The sequence below is a fragment of the Anopheles arabiensis genome, chromosome 2 (assembly GCF_016920715.1).
Source record: "Anopheles arabiensis isolate DONGOLA chromosome 2, AaraD3, whole genome shotgun sequence".
Lineage (NCBI taxonomy): Eukaryota > Metazoa > Arthropoda > Insecta > Diptera > Culicidae > Anopheles > Anopheles arabiensis.
In genome coordinates this window covers 7,435,300-7,456,507 of record NC_053517.1, presented here as the reverse complement: position 1 = coordinate 7,456,507, position 21,208 = coordinate 7,435,300, and the positions used below count along the sequence as shown (strand labels likewise).

The window sequence follows — 21,208 nt, the reverse complement described above, 5'->3', positions numbered from 1 at the left end:
CCAGCCTTTGCTACCTTCATACGTACCGATGGGTGTGCAGAGTCGCCGAACCATGTACACGTACCGGACGTTTGGATCAATCTTCTCCTCCGGGATGATGCCGAAGCAAATGTGAACGATTGGTGTTTTGATCGATGTCGGCACAATTTTCTAGTGCGGGCAAACAACAACGACATCACTTTTCCATTAGCGTACAATGTAACATAAAAAACAGCGTGCAATAGAAGGGGAGCAAGGGGGGGGGGCTGTTTGTTCGCGCTGCTCATTTAAACAACGTCATCAGAGCTCAAGCGGGAGCGTTTCGCCGAACTTACCGTAACTTCCACCAGCTCATTATCGTTGCTAGCCCCAAGGAATCCGGCATCTCCAGTAATCTCATGGTCAGCGTCTAATTAGAAAAGTTGTTGCCGCATCGAGGGCAAGCGATGCATCGGGTGGGGGGGGGAGGAGTGGATAAGGAAGGATTTTTTAATTAGAACGAAGCTGACGATGGGTGACGGTACCCTCCCCTCGCCTGGCGTGCGAATCAACCAGCCGGACTAATTGCTATCAGTGGATGTTTTGCAACGCGCCGCTGTGCATTAGTGCGCATTGTAGTGTTGTGCTTTATGCACGCCCTCTCGATGGCGCTAGGGTGCAACTTTGCCATTCATAGTGTGGCCGCTTTCACAATACGTACCTCCTTTCTTCCCTTTCTTGAGTTTGCCTTTTTTCTTGCCTGCGGGAGGGAGTGGGAAAGTTGTTATTAGAAATCCTTCACTGCAGGAAACATAAATTCAACACCAGTGACACTTGTTTAAAACAAAATAACAACATGCGCACACACGGAAATTAAAAGAGACATTCACTCTACTAGCTGTTGTGCAGTGTTTGGCTATAACTTAATTAAGTGCTAACTATGTGCAGCAATTAATAGCGACATGATTTCCATGCCGTGCGTATGCACTTACTGCCATCATCTCCGTCGTCGGCAGGACCTGTGTTAGTCGGCGGGAGAAATATGTAGTAAGCAAATTGAAGCATGTTATACTAACGGAAGGTAAATATTGTCTAGAGGAGATTCGCTACCGACGCTGCAAACAAGAGCATGATGTAAAATGTTATAATTAAGAAAGCGCGTCACAGCCAGCTTCCAGTGAGCATCGTCGAACATATCAACACCAACAGTGGCAACAGCAGCAGTTACGGTCTCTGCTGGAGCTACTCTCGAAAAGGAGCAATTCTATCAACGGAACAACCAGCGCCACCACTCATTGATGGCGTCTCGATGTTGCCGAGCACGGTTGCATACAATCTGGGGGGGTGGGTTGCAGACACTTCAGGCACATGGTGGAACATTTTTGCAATACCCCCATAGCGACACAATAATGCTATTAATATTGGCCGTCTCTCCCTTGCTGCTGCATCCTTTGCTCGAATGCGTGCCTGAAGACGGCTCGAGACAAACAGCAAAACACGTAAAAGGGTACCCACAATGTTTGCGCACGACGCCATGCCATGGGACATGCTTACCCCTAAAAGTGACCGACGCTCCTTCACTGTGTGCGTGTGGGAGGCGGGAAAAGAGAAGGTAGAAAGGTTGTAGTTTACAACCCACACACACACTACGCCCCATCACGGCGATGAACGGGTGTGGGGGTTCGAACGATCGAAAGAAAAACATAAATAAATCAAATTAACCTTTCCCGAACGCGTTGCCTGCAGGATATGAAAGGCAGCCAGGCTCACATCCGTATTCATTTCCTTTGCAGTGTAGAGAGTTGATCCTCGGGCGCACTGAGGACGTCTGTGTGTGAGTGTTTGTGTGTGTGTGTTATTGTGCCTGTTCATCACGTCCTTTGCTGGCGGATAGTACATTTAGAAGGTTGTTTGTTGTTGAGCAGGAAAAACAAAACACGGTTTATTGAAGCCAATTGTTTGAATTGTGACTGTTTTGTGTGTGTGTGCCGTAAACTAGTAGCTTGTGGCCTTTTTACACCTCTGGGGATTATTTATATCATTCCAATAAAGTGTAGGATCAAGAAGGAAGTCAATGTCCTGCTATGGATCGAAACGGAGTTATGGAATGATTATAGAAAGTAGTAAAAATGTGGCATAAACGAAACGAAAACGAACTTTCGCCATAAAGAATGCTGTTAGTAAGTAGTGATTTCAATTACTCCACCAGACCCGTTCAGATGTCATTCACCATTCGAGTTGATGCTTCTTTTGAACATTAATTAAAAAGGAAATCTCAAACTCAATTCCACTCCTTTCTACAGAGACGAATCGCTCACTGAGCTGTACATGCAACCGTGCTATATAATGGTCCTCCCATCTTACGAGGCACACAACTGTCTGCAAAAATGCAGATAAGATGCATAATCTGTACCCCTTTGCTAGCAGTAAGACACGGTAAATGCATCCGGTGAACGTCCATTGCCACACTACCGGTGCTTCTTAACCCTTCCGGTGGTGGAAAAGCAAGCAAAGTATATAAGGAACGATCTCGCGTCGCACAAAATGGAGGAAATCATGCATTCATAACGTACTCCAAAAGTCATTTTTCGCACGAGAAGATCTGCCGGAAAATTTATGTGATGAAACAATGGTGGCACCAGCATTCGGGCAAAACCAAACCCTGAATGCATCGGTGAAAGGGAAAGGTAAAGCTTAGTTCGGCCTCTCGAGCGGGAAGTTGGCGTAGTGGCGACACGAAACATTAACAAAAAAACACACACACCAAGAAAAAAGGATTTGAAAGTTTGAGGGTTCACGGGGAAAAGAAACTTTTCGTGGAAGGTGTCGCGGCCAGAACTGGGTTCGGTCAGAGTGAAAGGTACCAAAAAAAAAACCCCTCCAAAAGTGGCGAAAGCCAACCTCAAAAACGATCAGAAAGGTGTGTGCAAGCAGTGCTCCGGACAGGAAAGGACGCAAAAGGTGATTCGTGAAAGTTTTTCTTCACCCTTTGCACCCTAGCCATCGATTAGCAGGGCCGTTTCAAACCTTTGCAGACCTAACACAGTATGAAGTGTGGTTTGCTTTTTTTTGGTGAGTGTGAGTCCTCTAAAAACTACTTCCCGAAGATAGCTTGCTCTCGCACCTTTCTTTTTTTGTGGTGCAAAAAGGGGTTCGTGGCTTGTCGCTTTTGCTGAGTCCACTCGAACGTGGGAAGGAAGCGGCGGGGCCGGCGGCAGCAAGGAAGCAATCGAATGACATCGGTAATTTACGGCCTGACTAGATGAAAGTGTCATAATTTCACCGGTCTGCCGAGACTTGTGCAGTTGAAGGGCCGCAGCGCATCGGAGAGCCGGGGCGATGGCCGAAACGAATAAATCCATTCGAGAATATAAACGAGATACGTTGCTGGTGGAGCAGGATGCATTAGTGGGTGTGTGTGTGTGTGTGTATGAAGTTGCAGTTGGAAGTAGACAGTAGTACTAGAGATTTCTGGGGAGTCTTTCTGCTCTCTCTCTCTCTCTCTGACTTGAGGCCTGAAAAGGGCGTACCAGCCCTGGCTATTACTCATATGGATGTATGCGAGCAAACTGCACCCAAGATGGACGGAGAAGGGAGAGGGACTGGTGAAGCACATTGATAAGAGAGATTGTTACAACGACGCGTCCCCCACCACGACCGCTCCGCTTCGTCGAACAGGTGGCGCCGCGCGCACGAGTCCTTCCCGAATGGACGCAACGAAAAATTACCCACCTTTAGCCTTTTTGCCTTTCTTCTCCTTTTGCGTCTGTTCCGGTTGGTCCGAGCCGGCGGGTTGGGCTGCTCCGGCCGTAACTACGTAACCCTCGGCCCAACAAAACGGTGCAGGGGGAAGGGGTTGGATGTTTAATCATAGCCCGAACAAAAGTCGAGTTGGTCCGATCCGAGCAGGCAGGCGTTTTTGATGATTGCCATGTTTTACATGCATATAATATTTGTAGGGATCGCCCGCCCATCATTCATGCGTTTCGAACGAGCTCCCACCGGGTTGGTGGGGGGAGGAGGGAAGGGTCCGAATGGCCGCAGTGCAAGATTTACGATTGACCCACGTTTTCGGGTGGTGGTGTTTTTTTCCAAAGTCCGAAAAATGCGTTATGAAACAGAGAAAGAGAAGAAAGAAGGGTGAGACGGTGAGCGCAAGGCACACGCGAAGAATGTGACAGGGGTCCCGGGGTCCCTTTTGCCAATACCGTACCTGGCTCGAATGCGGTCACCTTCTCCTCGATCAGCCGCTCGTAAAACGTACGGTACGCGAACAGGATGCGCTTGTGGTCGTCCCGCTGGTCGGTGACGGCATCGTCCAGGAAGGCGACCAGCTCGTCGTACAACTCGTTCAGCACCGTGTCGATGTAGCGCGGCTCAAACACGCCCAATATCTTGCACAGCCGGTCCCGTATCCAGATGGCACGGAAATCCATCCCGGCGCGCGACAATCACACACAATCACTCGGAAAAAAAAACGTACGAAACACGGCTTCAAAATGGTTTCCTTCTCGCTACAGGTTACAAAGAGGATTCTTTCGTTCGTTCGGCGACAACAGTTGCAAAAATGGAAACGCATACACACACCGTACCACAGCACTACTCGAATGGAAGTGAAGAAAATCACCCCGTTTCCACGCCCAGAGTCCAGACGGCGTTCAAATAAAACAATCCAAGCGTCCATAGCAACCGCCGCGTCCTAGCCCAGCGCCATGGTGATCTGCTCCTTCGCAACATGACACAGTGTGCGTGCGTTGTTTGGTTGCTGCTATTCTGCGAAACTCATTATAGAGTGTGTCCTATCCGTTGGACAAACAAAAAACAACTATTGTCAAGTGTTTCGTACGTTAATTAAAAAACTGCAACCGACGCTGCGGCTCCTTACATGCTTACCCGCATGGAATGTAAATTGATGCAACGCGGAAATCAAATTACTTCCACCCTGGCGCCATTTCCGGGCCATACACACACATACTTAGCTCGGTGCAAGGGCCGGCTGGGCCCACACGTACACGAAATCGTAAATAAAATTTGGCATCAATTAACATTTATTGGAATTATGTTTTCACCTTAATCGTGATGCGAAGGTCCCGTCACGTGTCGTTTGCCCGGACGGTCACACTCTGCCATATGAGTTGGATAAATAAAAACACATTTTTATCCCGAAATGGTCGGGAACTTCACCAGTGCAGGTGAAATGCGAACAATTTCCCGGGACCACGCACCCAGAACAATGCAGTACGGGGTGCACACGCACGGGTGAAAAGGTAAATGAAATGAGTTTTCGTATTCCCTCCTCTGCTGCCCGCGCCCGGTAGGTACGTGGCCAACGAGCAAATGCGAACGCCGGGCTGGCAATGAGCATGCGATGGTAATTGATTTTGGGGGTTTTAAGTGAATTTATAAATAAAATTAATTATTGAAATTTATATTATTCCAATATTGTGCGCTAATTTGTGTCGTTTCTGGCACCACGGTTGCTCGTTTTTTTTTCGTGTGTTGCCTTTCTCAACGACAACAAAGCTATGCAGGGGGGCGTGCTGGGAGCTACGGCGCACCCGTGGACCAGCCTTGGCCCTTCGTCGGTTCGCCCGTCAATCAGGGTATCGGTTTCACACGTGGCGTATGACACCAGATAGCAGCTGGTACTGTATAAATTAGCAATCATTAGCCCCACGATAGGGTACGGGGCAGGGGGGGGGGTGGAGCGGTTCGCAAAATGCGAGCTTGCATCGGTGTTTCGAAATCATTAACTGATGTGATATTATTATTACACATATCAATGATATTTGCCGTTCAAATGCTTTTGTCAAAATAGTGCGCCGCTGTGTGCGCGTGGCGGGCGAAGAAAACGGAAGCCAAAGCCAAACACCATCGCACGTCCTGGGTGTGCTAACGTTTTCATAATTTATCGATATCAATATCGGGATTGAACCGCCCATCGGACGGCCTACAATCATGTTTATGTTTGCAAAATATTGATATGCATTATTGATACAAAATAAATTGAAACGCAAAAAAAAACAAACGGGCAAAGGATAATTTTTTTATATTTATTTGTTTATTTTCCTTCTGTATTTTATACATTTTTCAACTATAAAGCACACACACACACACACGCAGGGCAAACATTCGATAAGGAGCCTGTTCACAATTTAACGATCATATGCTGTATGGAAAACAATATTTACCGAACGGAAACAATCAACTCTTCGTCCGATTTGCACAACTAACTCGGCAGGCAGGTCGAATGCTCGAGGACCCACACAAAACACCCACACATCCCTCGTTTTCCTTCTTCGGCATATGTGGGCGAGAATGTGGCTGCTTCAGCTGCTGGCGGTGTCGAATTTTTCTTCCCGCAAAAGAATGCAAAGAAAGTACGTCGGGACACGTTCACCCAACATTTGTTCTGCCGAACGGCACAAACAGCAAACACATTCACCACCAACGGGGTACCCACCACCACCACCCGGTTCCCAATTTCGACATTTATTTGTAAGCAAAGGAATATTTATTCTTCACTCTGTGCTCGTGGCACGACTTCCTGCAGTGCCGCCGATTCGTTTCCCACTTCCGTTCGAGTTCGGTTGAAGTGCGGGTTGCATCCGGTCCCTCTCCCCGGGCAACGTGCTTCCGATCCGGGTGCCGGCGAGTCCAAGCAAGGGCTCGTCTCCAGCAGCCCAGGAACAAAGCCCAGCCGCTTCGGGGTTTTATTGGATTCTGGCATCAGCAAAGGGGGGGGGGGGGGGAGAGCGAAATGAGAATGCACTTCACGAATAAACTAATCTTATTTCGATTTTACATCGACAGCTGATGCCTTCATTTTCTCTGGCGCTGCCGACTTGGCCCGGGACGACTCGCTTTCGCAGACAACGTACAGCACTTCGGCGTGGAGTGTGGGTTGAGCAAAAGGGACAATGCAGATTTATCGGAAGCTGAAATGCACTTGCTTTGCTGTGTTTTTTTTTTCTCTCTCTCTCTCTCTCTCCTCTCTCTATTCGTGCATTTCTTTCCAGTACATCCAGCCAAGAGGCTGGTAAGTGGAATGAACGCTTTTCAGTGTCTTCGGGCGGGTAACCACGGTGTCCTGGAAGGCTTATTGAAGATGCCGATGCCACTTGGAAGCTACCCTTTGTGTGCAGGGTAGCCCTGGGCCCAGGTGCATGGCAGATGTGCATCGGAAGAATATTTAACGGCCAATAAAAGACTCCGTCTGTTATCCGGTTGCATCGGTGTGCTTTCTTTTCTTCTTGCAGGGGGGGGGGGGGTAGAAGGCTTTAATTAAATCTTACAATAAATGCATCCATTCTTCTCACAATAGTGCCCTGGTGCCTGGTACGCTCCACCACGTCAGCACGAGCACGAGTGCCAGCAGTTGAGTTGGGTTGATTTTTGAAGATGCCCTCGCAGATGATGCTAAGAAAACATGGCAAAAAACCGGTAAACAAAGAGAGAAATAAAAAAAAAGGTAAGTGCTTACAGTTACAGGACGAAGCCGTTTCTTCGTGGGCAATGGAGATTGTTGTCCCCCGCAGGGCGAGCGAGATGGATCTAGCGGGTAACACGTAATAGTGCGGGTGATAAATTACCTTGACATGACCAGTTATCATCGGTGAGGAAACCGTACTCACGCTTGCACGTACAGATCATTTGTCCCTTGCAGTACGCGTTCGTGATGCAGTGGCTGTCGTACAAACATCGACGTCCAACGGCTGGAGATGGGAGATGGGACAGTAGATGTAGCAGAGACAGAGAGAGAGAGAAAAGTAAGATTCGTATTATTATTGATTACAACGAAGCACAATGCTAGAAGTGAAATGCGTTGCTTCTTGCTACTAGAGGAACTTGAGGAACTATTTATGGTTCAATCTCTAGCACGACAGAAAGAGAGAGAGAAAAAGAATCTGCACTCCCTATGCATTAAATGCACTCTTTATCGGATGTGCGAAGCAGCAAGATTGAGATCCAATTTCCAAATATTTGCCAACCGTACTGGTGGGGTTTTGTGGGTCAGACAAACAACCTTTCGGTACAAAGAGATGGTACGAGAGGTACTCTCCTGCTCTTGCTCGGATGGAAAGCGGATGGAAAGCGGAGTGCCCCGCAAAGATCGCAAACAAATGCGAAGACACTTTTGCATACGTTGCACGAAACTGTAAGACGCAGTTTTGATGCTGCAGCCGCGTAGCACTCTAGTGCACTTTCGAAACGTTTCGCTCGGCCAAAACGAACAAGAGCTTCTGAGCTGGCAACCAATCAACGAGCCAATCATCTGGAACGCAACACCGATCATGAGTGTATGGATGTGAGTGCGCGTGTGTTTGTGTGTGTGTGTGTGTGTGTGTGTGTGTGTGTGTGTGTGTGTGTGTGTGTGTGTGTGAGACTGTGTTCTTCTTCTCTGCTAAAAGGATAAAACAGAAGCAGAACAAAGTGGAGTAGTGCCAGCAAATTCGATTATGTTCGCCTATTTCCTCCGGTTCGTTTTGAATCTAATGCCCATCGTACTACCGATCTCTCTCTCTCTCTCTCTCTCTCTCTCTATCTCTCTATCTCTTTTTTTGCACAAAACAAAGTGCAACAAAACGGGAACCGGTGTGCCTTTCTTCCGAAGCACTAAACCTTAAGACACTAAGCCTCTAAGTGAATGTCTGAGTCAGCGAGACGGAAAACCGGGGGGAAAAACGCACCGAACGAAGCTCGGTGGCGGTGCACCGACCGATTAGTCGGCATTGTTTTGCGGCGCTGGTTTGAGAGGAAGCGAGCTTTGTGTGCTTGTTTGTGGAGCTATTTTTGTGCCGGTTGTTATTTTGGAGCTGAAGTTGAGACATTCCCCCCCCCTTCCCGGTCTGCAGGAAGAGCGGATTACCTTCTGCTGGGAAAGGATTCACCCCGGATGCTCGGATGCTTTGCTGCGTGTAGCAAGCGTGTACTCAAATTTGCACAGAATTATTGACGTCGCGCGTACGAATCGTGCAGGAAGCAATCTTCTCCAGCAGATAAGCCGAAACAAGCGCAAAGGCAAGGACTTGCCGAGTGCCGTGTTCGAACTTCGTTCGATAGTGTGTGGCATCTAAAAGAAAAAGTAGCACAAAACAAGCAAAGAAACTGGCAGAGCAGCAAACATTCGAGGAAGCGAGTCGATGACGGCACAAGACAATGCACCTGGAGTGAATGCAGCCGACGACGAGTGACAAAAGCACCATTAGACACTGCCATCGACACAAACAAATAGCGCAATTTAAATACACTTGCAAACGTCGAAGCATCCCAGTTATACCCCGGTTTTGGGTGAAGCTCTGCTACTTGTCGGATCGAAGAAGCTCCGTTTTTGCAACAAATCGCCCTACTTGCAACGGTGTTGGGAGGGGATTTCAGTTTATTGCTTCACTTTTAAAAGCATCAAGAAGCATCATTGCTTCTAGCCTCAACCTGCCGGATGTGGGACGCTGTACACCACCAAACCGTTTGTTCTCTCTCTGCTGCATTTCAAAATCATTGCTCAAAACGATAAACAAATGTAGCCGGAATTGTATGCGATGAATATTAAGCTCCGCCTGCCTCTGGGTGATGGTGAAATTTATTGCAATGTACGCTGCCACGGTCTCGCCATACCCGTGTGTCCACCCCCTCCGTTCCACTCCAATCGATAGGGTCTCGGCTGGTGAGTTTCTAAAGCCCGAAACGAAACGATCGACATCGATGGGACATGCCTAAGTGAAGGAAGGAAATTGACACATCCGTAGACCGGTTGGATATTGCAAAACGGACGGCCAGGTTCTGGGTCGCACAAACTGCAGTACGTTATGGACAGGCTCGCTCTCACTCTCTTTCTCTCTACGCACTTTGTGGTACTGTTGTAGCTCTGTGTCCTGCGGCAAGCAGGGGCAGAAGTGTAGTGTGCCTTCGGGTGCGTGTTATTAAGATACAATGGTCTCAATCATGCATCTCTATCCCTGCCAGCTTTTGTGGGACATGGGGAGACTGTGTGGCGAGTGCTAGACGAGTCTATGTCCATTTCGGAAATGGCCCGTTTGCGTGCTCGTTTGAACATGCCGTATGTGTGTGTGTGTGTGCGTGTGTGTGTAAAGTGTGAAAACGAAAATTCACTTATTTCGGTACTACTTCTTCGGCTGCAACAGGGACCGGGGAGATCCTAACTCCAGCGCTTACGGTATTGCTTTACTCACCCCCGAGACAGGCCCGATTCGTCTCGTCCGGCCGGTATCCTTCGGCACAGTCGCACGTCTGCTTGCGGGTGTCACACACATGGGCGTACTGTCGGCAGTCCTGTGCCGTTCGGCAGTAGTCGTTCAGCTCTGCGAAGGGTTTCAGCGGGCAGCCAACCGGTCAATCGGAACAGAATCGTGCAGCGCAGTGGAGGGGTGAGAGAAGAAAGCGTAAAGTGAGCAGCACACAGTACGGCGTGTCGTAAAGGATGTGATTTGGCGTTTCCGTTCGTTCGCTCGTTCGTATCGTCTCGTGAGCAGCGCACTCAAATGCTCGGTAAAATTTGACTTCACACAGAGAAAGGATGTTGTTTTGTGCTGTTTTTTTTCTTTCTGTGAGGTAGGAAGGGTGGTACGTATTCTTTTGTGCAGTTTTGTTTTTTTTTTCGCACACGAAAGGATTAGAGGGAAAGCCAATCGATCGCATAGAATCGGTGCACTGTGCGTCGTTTAGGGGGATTTAATCGAATGAATTAATTATCGCACGGTGCAAAGGGAAGGTGAAAGGAAACCCGAATGCCAGAGATTTGTGACGGGCTAGTGGATTCGTTTAATATTCAAGCGCTTGCCAAAGAAAGTAATCGATCAAGTCGCTGAAAAGCAATTAAAGTAATGAGGACAAGATTTTTTGAAGAGCGCAAGAAGTGTGTTGAACAATTAAGATTTAAATCAGCTCATCGTGGAGTGCATGAAGAATAAGATAAATCAATGCTTTTTCGCACGTACAAACATCGAACAGAAACTTCTGAGCCACAAACAGAACAGAGTGCACTCTAAACCAATACTTCCATCATAAAACGCCCTTAAAAACGTGAATCACAATTTAAAGCAAACAATTGAAAACTTTAAACGTCAACAAAGGACATTGCAAATTGCGACAAAAACACAATGCACCGCATATCACAACACCTATGCGCGTATCGTACGGGCGGTCCAGTGTGTGACTGCGGACAAAACATGTGACCACTGTCACCGACATTATAAACAGTTTCTTCCGTACCATAAATGCACTCGCGTTGTTTTCCTACTCCCCCTTTATCACCGCCGCTTTTTCCAGTTTGAGGATCGCCACTCTAATGAACAACCACCGCCACGATCTCCATCTTTCCCATTTTCCCCGCACCAGGTATTAAACGGTCCTCACGTACGGTACAGTGTCCTGGCCGAGATGTACGTGCAGGCATGTGCCATTCGGCATTCGGGCAAGAGTCGAGTCCGAGCTTAACGTAAAACCTTCCCTCATACATCCCAAAGAAAAAAGCACATAACACACACGATGAGCCGTTTGGGGAGGGGGGGGGGAAAGAGGTATAAGGATCACGTCCCGGTGTGCGTTTGCATCCTTCCTACTTCCTTCCTCGGCCGCCACCATCGACAACTTTAAGCAGATCTCGCAGAGCTACTAACCTCCGGGTAGGGTCGGTTCCGTGTACCGACTGCTACGGTTTGTCGGCAGCAGCGTCCCGACCGGCGGCTGCTGCAGGAGTGGCGCTGCCACCGGCCCATCCGCCACTGCCGGAGGTGCCACCAGTGCGCCAATGCAGCTTTGCAACAGAACCACAAAATGCACGCAGCATACTAAATCACCAAAGATCATTGCCAGAATTTTAAGCAACCTTTTGGGCGGAAGGGAGGCGCGCTCGGATTCGCGGTCCGAGCCGGTGTAACGGCAAACGGTGGCCAAGCAAAAGGTGTCTAACAGACACACAAAGGCTCACGGAACACGGTCACTCTCTTCCTTTCTATCTCAGGGTCTTCCCCGTTGCACCGAGTTGTTGATGTTGTAATTACACACTATCTTAACGCGTCCACTCTGTCGATGGGGAAGGTTTTCCAGATTGCAGCCAGCAAAAAAAAAGGAAAAGGAAAAAGACAACGAACTCTCACGTGTTGGTGCACGCTGGATTGGACTTTTCCCTTCACCGCACTGAACCGTCCGTCCGTACCCAATACAGCGACGTGGTAGAAGTTTGTGGTTTGATTTTCCTAACGTGTGAAAGCCGCGAAAACGTTCGATATGAACAATCCAGCTGCTCCCGGAATAGTTTTAAACATGCAGCCACACACATACACACACACACATACACGCGATCACTTCCTTTTTTTGGCTTTAGAATCACGAACAGTAGACGACAGTGGTTGGTGGACGAAGTTGTTCACACCACGCTGCCTCGTGCTGGAGCTGTGTGCTCGGTTTCTGCATCCGCGGCACGTAGACAGGGCAGCCAGGGCACCACCGAATGACACCGTCGGCAAGGAGCCGGGCGACTAATTAGTAGCAGCGTTCGGTGTTTGTCGGTGTGTTTTATTACGTTAAAGTTAGCTGCGCTGAGCTTTCCGGGATAATTCGCAACGGAGCCCCCGAAACACGACCGCGATCCGCGTGGATTGGATGTCACTGCGCGGGATCGTTTCGGCACACCACCAGAGCGCAAATTAATTATCCTTTCTCCCCGAAATGCCACGAACGGCCAGAGATGAAGACGTTCACACTAGCACTAGGGCCACACCGATGGCGGGTGGTATAAGTTTTCCCATAAAAATGGTCCGTCCTCCCGAATGCTACTGTGCACGCCTCACCGTGGTGCGTATCGAAGTGACAGTCGGGGCTCTGGTAGCAATTGTAAGGCCACACACCGCCTTCGAATGGCGCGCGCTACCGATCGGTAGCACATACACAAACACAGCCATGCCACACGCACTCACTTGGAGGTTTTCCACGGAAAAGAACCGAAAAATACTTTCGGGCTTCGACCGGGACGGATGATCCGCGCCTATCCTAACTGAGCCTATTGAACGCAACGGCTTCGGTGCGGTACGGTGCGCTTTTCCACGTACCGGGAAAACTCCTAACCCAAATCCCTTCCCCCTCATGTGTGTGTGTGTTTGTGGGCGTGTGAGTTGAACGGTGCTCTAAATTCTTCCCAAAAGGCGTGGAAACGATTACTGACGCTCTGAGGCGTGTAAGACACGAACTTTCCCACACAACGCGTTTTGCCTGCTCCTCTACGGGCGCTGCTTACGTCCTTGCCAGAAGAAATCGTTCGCGTACGTCGGCGGTGGTGCTGGAGGTCGCGAAAAGTAATTAACTTTTTATGTTACCCACCCAGGAACTTCCCAACACCACCCATCACCGTGCTCTCTCTCTCTATTTTTACAGTCGTTCAGCGTGGGGTTTAGTGTGAAAGTGTAACAAAAAAGTAGAAAGCCCACCAGTGGTGTACCGCTGCACGTAGCCTGAGCCGCGTTTGTCTCGTCGCTGGGCTGGCAAGTCACTAAACCCCCGCATCTTCTTGCACCCTTCCTTCCGGAACTCATGTTAGTTACATGTGCGATGGCTCAACGGTTGACTGTACCGCGTGAAATAATCCGTTTGACAGGCGTGTCGGATCAGTTTTTGTTCCCCCGTGCTGGGCTCGATGAGGTGAAGTTACCCCCATGGCAGTGCCTGCCAGTTTTTTGGTGCGATGATGATGGTAGTCTCATTGTGAGAATAAAATAATCAACTCGCTGGGAACTGGGAAGAAAGGGGAAGAGGTGTACGAGCGCGGTACCCATTAGGACAGATTTGACTTGTGTCAATGCACCCACATAATAATCGGTCCAATAAAACGATTATTTGCCAACGCAGGATAAGGGATCCAAAGCGCTCGCTCTTTCTATTTCTTTCTCTCTCTCTCCCTCTCTCTCTCTCTCTCTTTCTCTCTCTCTTCAGCTCTTTTTCTAGCGTAATCGATTGTAGATGCTTGTACGCGATAGGTGACATGGTTTTTGGTAATTTGGTGCATTTTATTGGATTAAAACGGGGCGGTGCGAATGGGGGCTAGGATGCAGAAACATCGGAGCGGAAACATGAGCCGTGCAATAATGCGACGCTAAAAAGTGTGGTCGGATATTGCGAGTGTGCTGAGTGGCATTGGACGTTGTACAGCGTCACCATCATAGCCGACCGCGTGGGGGGTGGCAGGCAGGTTAGTTCGGATTGTTTAATTTTGATCAGATTCGAATTACATGCATGTTCACGGGGCTGGGAATTTGTTTGGCCCTTTTTAGAGGCTGTTGGTGGGATGTGTTGTTTTAAGCTGTTGAAGGGATTCCGTTTTTTTTTGTATCGTAACAGTGTGAACAGTTGTCCAGCTAAACAAAATATATTGCTGCAACGCATTGTTTTTGTGTGCGTTGTGGAAATATTGTCATTGAAAACACGTTGAACATTGAGCTCATGTATCAATACTTCCAATGTACATGTTTTCAGGAAATGCTTTAAATATATTCTATTTTTGTCATCGATATTTTATTGCTTTAAGTTAAAATAATCGATCCTAAAACTGAATCCATTTGCAGCAAGTTTTCATCATAAGGAGTTTATTATACACACATCTCGGTACACCAATGCTCACTCACACTTGTTTTGATATATCCTGGCTACTAGAATCGCTAAATCTATAGCGCGATCTATAAGACCTCTTTTGAAATTACTTCCGGGGTTAAACAAATGGTTCGGAGTAGATACTGGACAGGTTCCTTGACTGGGACTGGCTTGCAATTAGCTTCTTGACTAGAACAGGTCCAGGTACAGTACTTGAATTTGAGTAAAATAGGTATAGGTTAGGATCTATATGATTGCGTAATTAAATACTGAGTGGATATTAATTCGCAATCAGTTCCAAGACCGGTATAGATTAAGGAACAGCTCCTAGATCGGTATGAGTTATACACAAGTTCTTGGACCGATATGGGCTCAGGGACAGGAAGAGGATCGAGATAAGTCCAGATCCAGGATCAGTTCCAAGACTCAGAATCGAGGGTTCAGAATCTATTATAGGACCGATATGGATTGAAAATCAGATCCAGTATGGGTTTGTGACCAGAACCGGTATGGTTCTATGATCGGTTATATGGAAATGGTTCAGAATCAGTTTACAAGCGTTTACAAGCACTATGGATTTATTACATACCCCCGAAGTATGTTATATAGCCCTTAAACAGATCCAAGGTTACTAAATGGTATCCATTGATACTACTAATACGTTCTTTATATCTGCCCGAGATGTCAATATTCTCCGCTTCAGGTTGATAAGAGCTTTTCAATACAGGTCAAGATCATGAAAAAAGGAATTTTAATTACCTAAAGACCCAATCAAAAGATTACCGACACAAACCGAAGCGTCAGACCAATCAAAACCGCTTTTGTCTGGAAGGCATCGAAAGAAAATCCGGCCGATAATCTTCCAGCCAAATAATTATCAACCATTGTTCACACAAACCTATCCACTCACTCAAACAAACCAACCCCACGCATGCCACAGATCTCGGAGCAAGACCCGCTGCACACTTCAGCACGGTTGACCGGTACCAGCATCAGTGGCGCTTTCCCGCCGGACCGCAAAAGATTCATCATCAGTAATCGGATAAAATGTCAATGCAAATATCAAGCCCATTCATAGTTAAACCTGTACTTAAATTATTGATTCCAATCGATGTCCGGCTCCATCGACTCCAGGACCTGTGAAAGCTGAGCTTAACCTCACCCCGAAGCCCGAATCAGGCCGGCCCCCCGACATTGTGCCCCTGCCGATTTGCATACCGTACCGAAATGATTATTATCCGGCTGCAAACAATCGGAAATCGTCCCGGAGTCAATGGCATTGCAATATTGAGCAGCTGAGCGTCGATCCGTCAAACTGCATTCCGGCTAATGTCAACCGCAACTGCGGTGCAACACACCAACCCGAATCGGTGAGTGTGTGTGTGTGTGTGTGTGTATGTCTATTGGCCAGTGATTCCAGTGTCAAACGTGAAGCCACTCGCTCGGCCGTTTGGCAGGATCTATTTTTATCCAACCATGACCTGCCATTACCGTTTGGCCGGATTGTTCATCTAATTATGATTAGATTTCGGAAATGCTCCACGAACGGCCCCGTTTGGTGGAAATTCGATAACATTTCTAGACGGCCGGGGGTCTGTTGCACGCAAATCAAACCACAAAACCACCACTACTAGGAGCCCGTGGGTCGTTGAATCCCGCTTGCCACTCGGTATGAATTATGCAAATCATGAATTAAATCTATTGCGCACATACACACCCGCACACATACACCCACACTGAGCCGGATCGAATCGCCTCCAAAACCTCCACTCAGGCTCAACTGCTTTGGATTTGGTGGGAATTGAGCAAGAGTGCTACAGTTCGGCTTGCTCGTTGGTCGCATCAAACGCTCATTCAACATTAAAGGGCGCTTGTTGCTAAAGAGTAACCGCGTCGGGTGCATCTCGTAATGTGATTTCAACGTTAAACTAGAAGCAACACCCGGAAGGGAATTTTGCATTGAGGTTGTGCCTCTGTCGACTTTTTCCCTGCCGTTCCGTGTGAGCTCTTCCCCACCTGCGTGGAAACCCCCCTGCGTGGCACCCGGTGACCGACAATCATCGGGAGGGTTAAAATAACCGACATCAATTGATAAAACTGTTCCGACCCAACTCCCGGGATTGGATTGCTGCCACAATTACTATCCGAATCAATTACTAAACACCTCCGCGAGTTGTCACCGTCGATCCCTTTGGGGTGGGAGGGCGCAGTTTGCCGGCACGGGCGGCTGGGAGCACGTGGGAGTTTGATAAATTGTTTCACACGAACACACACACACACACATGCAATTGAAAACGTTGCGCAAAAAGGCATTGATGCACGCATCGATACGGTAGATCGGATCCCGGCCCAAGCTGTCGAGCGATTCGAGTGCACTTGCTATGATTAATGGAGATTGAAACGTGTGGACTGGCCTGGTTCGGTGAGTGCATCATGTGTAAATCAATTTGTGCAACTCTTTTGTACATCGGCACATACCGGTGGTGGTACTGGGCAAAAAGGGGCTTTCGGGGGAATCGAGGGACAAGCAGGAACGGGATTTAAATAAAACACCAAACAAGTGTCACTCGATAGTGTTGCTTTTCAATCGTTTTATAGTTTTAAAGTGTATGCGTTTAATATGCATTGTCGGTGCAAGTTAAAGTCATGTAGAGGAAGCCTCTTTCTATTACGATTGAAGGGGAGAAGCGCCTAATCACGTGATTAAAATGCCTTCTTCACGTTCGAAAAATCCAATCAATATACACGTTTTGCATAGTAATTATTTTTAAATTGAGCGAATAAAATCACGCTTCAACACAAGCCAACACGACCACACGCTGGAATACCAAGCATACGAAACATTAATTAAACTGGAGGTATTCCTTTGATTCCAATTTCCGCCTTGCCGAGTGAATTGTAGCCTACGGCTGAACAGGTTCCTCTAGCTCAGAGCCATCAAGACTGTTGGTTGCATTCTTCGAATTGCGTTTTATTCCCTTGAAGCTTGGTTAGTTTCGATTTAATATGCAACTATTGAGCTTGTCTGCATACAATTATAACTTTGCACAAGTGTTGTGCCGGACAGGATGCTAGGAGCAGATTGAAAGCTTATCCAATTATTTAATCATCGTTTGAAGTTGATACACATCTGAGGTACAGTTGCTTTTGGATTTTGCATGGCCTCTAAAATTCATATATATTATTAAAAAACTAATGCTAAGTTAATATTAAGTTAACTAAGTTAATATTCGATTGCTTCATCGAGTCGAAGAGTGTTGCACACTCGCCTAAAAAATGTCCACTTGTAATATACCATGTCTTACACTTCAAGTACGCCCAATTAAATATACCGTTCCTATGGTAGTTTTAGAAACGGAGAAACGTCTGCTCACCTGACAATAAATTTAATAAATGTTGAATATTTCACCATTCAAAAACTTTTGGCAAACAATGTACTCCAAACATCTTCATCACCTCTTGCTTTACCTTATATAGATGAAAGTTGCCTCTTCTACATAATGAATATGTGAGATTTTTGTGATGTAAGTAGCAACTCCCTGTTCGGTAGACTGAAATGAAGCGTTCAAGTGACTCTGATTGTACGTTTAATTTATTAACTGCAAACAAAAACCCAAACATCGCTCATTCTACTCAAACCAAAGCAAACCGCTGCTGGCGCGTGCCTAGACAACGACCGAGTTGACCTCCGTTTCGCTCTTGTGGAAGATCATCGTGTCGTAGTACACCATGTTCGGCGTGAACCAGGTAGCCTCGTTGATCTTGCGATTGAACGGATAGCCGAACGGCAGCGCATCGATGTAGCGCGCGCCGGAACCAACGCCGCAGGAAAGCGTCTGATCGTAGCCGGTGAAGCGCTCGACCTCCGGCGCATGGTACGGGGCAATCATGAAGAAGAACTGGAACGGCATGCCGCCCTTCTTGCCCTTCGGCAGCATCAGGCGGGCCGGGAAGCCGCAGTGCGCCTCGGACATGTCGAGCGGGAACTTGTAGTCACCGTTGTACGCCTGCATCACCTGCTTGTACAGGTCGAAGTAGGTCGTGCGGTCCTTGACGAACCAGCTGAAGTCCTGCGAGTTGCGTGTGATCGCATTCTCGCCCGCCACCAGATCGACCAGGAAGTGGTCGAGCTGGAAGAAGTTCTCGCGGTTAGCGTTCACGCTGTAAGCGTTACCGTACTGGTCGTACTTCGGGCCGAGGAACACCAGCACCACCGCCTTCTGCGGCTTGTCCGACACGACGTTCAGCTTGAACGAGAACGGCAGATGGTTGAGGCGGGGCATGCGCGCGTACAGCACAAAGTCTTCGCCCTGGTAGTGGGCCATCTTGCCGAACTTCTTCATCTCGCCCGCCTTCATCGTGTTTTCGTCGAACACCTCCACATCGACGGCGTTCGTGATGTCCGCATCGAAGTTGTCGAAGTACGTGACCAGCTTGTCCATCTCGACCGTCTCGAGCTTCACGCCGGGGAAGTTAATCTCGTCGTACTTGTAGCTCGGCAGCGTGTCCAGATAGCGGTAGTAGAAGCCAATCACGCGCTTGAAGAACTGGTAGAACACCGGATCGCGCATCGCCGTCTCGTAGCGTTCGAGCACGCTCGGCACCGCGCGGAACTCGTTGAACATCTCGAACGAGCCGCCGAGGAAGAACTTGGCCACCTTCTCCAGGTAGCCGTAGAAGCGCTTGTTCACGCTGTCGCCGTTCGATTGGATCAGATTGCCCAGATACTCCACCCCGGTCGGGGTGGTAATGTTCACGAACGTACCGTCCGGGAGGATGATGAATCCGTAATCGATTGCCTCCATCAGGCGACGCTCGTAGTCCGTGATCTCCTGCACCACGTCGTGCTTCTCCGTGTAGCCGTTGTGGTAGTTTTCGCGGGCCGGGAACGGCACACCGTTGTAGTAGCGCAGGTACGGGTAGTACCCGGTCACGATCGGCTCGTACCAGGAGAAGGTCGGAATCGTACCGAGATCGTTCGACAGACGCTCGAGATAGTAGCGGGCCAGGAACTGCTGGTGCTGGTAGAGATAGAACTCACCGCGCCGGTCCTTGTACAGTCCGTACTCCTTGCCGCCCATCCAGGTCGGATAGTCGGCGTGGAAGTAGTAGTAGTACGCGTTCAGGCCAATATCCTCCATGAAGTAGCTGACGCGCTGCTCCGGATTGCTGTGCACGTAGTACCCGGTGTAGTTGCTCGGGATGAACGCACTGTACACACCGTCGGCCTTCTTCATGCGATAGAAGCCCTGCATCTTGTAGCGCTGCGCCTTGCTGATCACGACGTCGTTGAAGAAGTAGTACGGGTAGATCTCGTACGGTGCCGGCAGCACGATGCCCTGCATGTCGGCCCGATGCAGCACCGCCACGGTGACCGCGTACACAAACATGCCCTCGTTCACGTGGAAGCGGGCCCACACCATCGTCTTGTAGAACGTGTCCCAATCCTTGGCGTAGTAGAACAGATGGAACAGGGCGACCGCCTGCTCCCGATGGTACTCGTTGTACACGGAGAAGATCTCCTCCATCGGCAGCAAGCCGTACTTGTAGAAGCGCAGGAACTCCTCGACGACCTGCGGCTTGGTGAAGTGCTCCTTGTACGCGGCCAGATCGAACGCCTTCTGGTCGTCCCACAGGTGCGTGTGCAGCTCCGGCTGGTGCACGTACTGGAAGATCTCCAGCATGGCCTTCTGCTTCTCCAGGAACGGCTTGTCCGCATACTTGACCTCCTTCGTCATGTAGTAGCCGCTGGCGGTACAGGCCAGCAGGCACACCACGGTGATCGCTAGGAACGATCGCATCGTGTTTCACTGTCCGGTTCGGCGCTCGGTAGATTCCGGGACTGACTAACGTTCGATGAGCGAACCGCTTTCTTATATAGCAAAGTGAACCTCGCTCAGTCAAGCTTACCTCAGTTGGCAACCGTCCAGCAATCAGCAAGCCCTCCCGTGACCTTCCGCCGAATGTTTGCTTATCAATAATTGGGATGCGGTAATTCGGCGATGCAGAAACAAAACAAGCGCACACCAGTTCGACACCGCTCGTGGTGCTCTTTGGCTTGCAGTACATAACCTTCAGGTGGTGCAGATGCATTTCGTGGGATGAGCGATAAGAGCATTTGCCGGGGGGTCACATTCGCAGGCCGGCTCGCTCGTCAGACATTCTGGCTAGGGCGATAATGGTGGTGACTTTGTAGCCATCAAAACAAGAACAATCTCGATTTCGGACAGCACCCCCTCAAGCCAAACAAAACAACACAAATCACAAGCTTACTTGTTTTTATTAATAATAATATTTATTCTCTTAACTTTTTGTGTTTGTGTTTTTTGTTTTCCTGTCGGCTTTGCTATCTCGTACGAGCGATCGAATTGGCTCTGTTCGCGTCGCACTGCAAGCGCACGATCAGGCGTACACAGTTTTATCCCTGGTGTGGCATTTATTGAGTGACCGGTCTATTCACCTCCCAGTACACAACCATCTATTGGCGCTCGTACACGAGACAGTCGCGAGCCTGTCTGTCAGCTGTCTGCGTTCGCTTCAATGTTTCCATTTCTTAGTGCACAAGTCATGCAACATGTGTTCACGAGTTTCGTTTTTTCAAATGCCCTGAATTTTACGTTCTGTTTTAGTTTATTTGTTTATTTGTTTGCTT

The 21,208-nt window shown here is 48.6% G+C and overlaps 3 protein-coding genes across 6 annotated transcripts in view; all 3 read right to left on the bottom strand.

Annotated features, from left to right (window-relative positions):
- Nucleotides 1-4,576, bottom strand: part of LOC120894075 (dynein heavy chain 10, axonemal) — a 38,829-nt gene extending 34,253 nt beyond the window's left edge. For both annotated transcript variants that reach the window (XM_040296439.1, XM_040296440.1), the window contains exons 1-5: nt 4,172-4,576; nt 3,691-3,771; nt 680-718; nt 315-388; nt 27-150 (exon numbers count right to left, since the gene is read on the bottom strand). In XM_040296439.1, the coding sequence (XP_040152373.1) occupies nt 27-150; nt 315-388; nt 680-718; nt 3,691-3,771; nt 4,172-4,394 (541 nt within the window). In that variant the 5' untranslated portion in view covers nt 4,395-4,576. The remainder of the gene's footprint in view (nt 1-26; nt 151-314; nt 389-679; nt 719-3,690; nt 3,772-4,171) is intronic.
- A 2,353-nt stretch (nt 4,577-6,929) lies between these two features.
- LOC120896980 lies at nt 6,930-12,815 on the bottom strand. Of its 3 annotated transcripts, none has more exons than XM_040301534.1 (4): nt 11,595-12,815; nt 10,149-10,277; nt 7,605-7,673; nt 6,930-7,377 (listed from the first exon to the last, which is right to left on the bottom strand). In XM_040301534.1, the coding sequence occupies exons 1-4, from the start codon at nt 11,782-11,784 to the stop codon at nt 7,274-7,276; spliced, it is 492 nt and encodes a 163-aa protein (XP_040157468.1). In that variant the 5' UTR covers nt 11,785-12,815; the 3' UTR covers nt 6,930-7,273. The 3 variants fall into 3 exon arrangements, with proteins under 3 accessions (XP_040157468.1, XP_040157467.1, XP_040157466.1); XM_040301533.1 differs by having other exon boundaries at nt 7,593-7,673; nt 11,595-12,814; XM_040301532.1 differs by having other exon boundaries at nt 7,551-7,673; nt 11,595-12,809.
- Nucleotides 12,816-18,130: 5,315 nt separating this feature from the next.
- LOC120897261 (hexamerin-1.1-like) lies at nt 18,131-20,392 on the bottom strand. The gene has a single exon (XM_040301988.1). It carries the CDS (start codon nt 20,355-20,357, stop codon nt 18,222-18,224), a length of 2,136 nt encoding a protein of 711 aa, XP_040157922.1. The 5' UTR covers nt 20,358-20,392; the 3' UTR covers nt 18,131-18,221.
- Between the last annotated feature and the right edge of the window lie 816 nt (nt 20,393-21,208).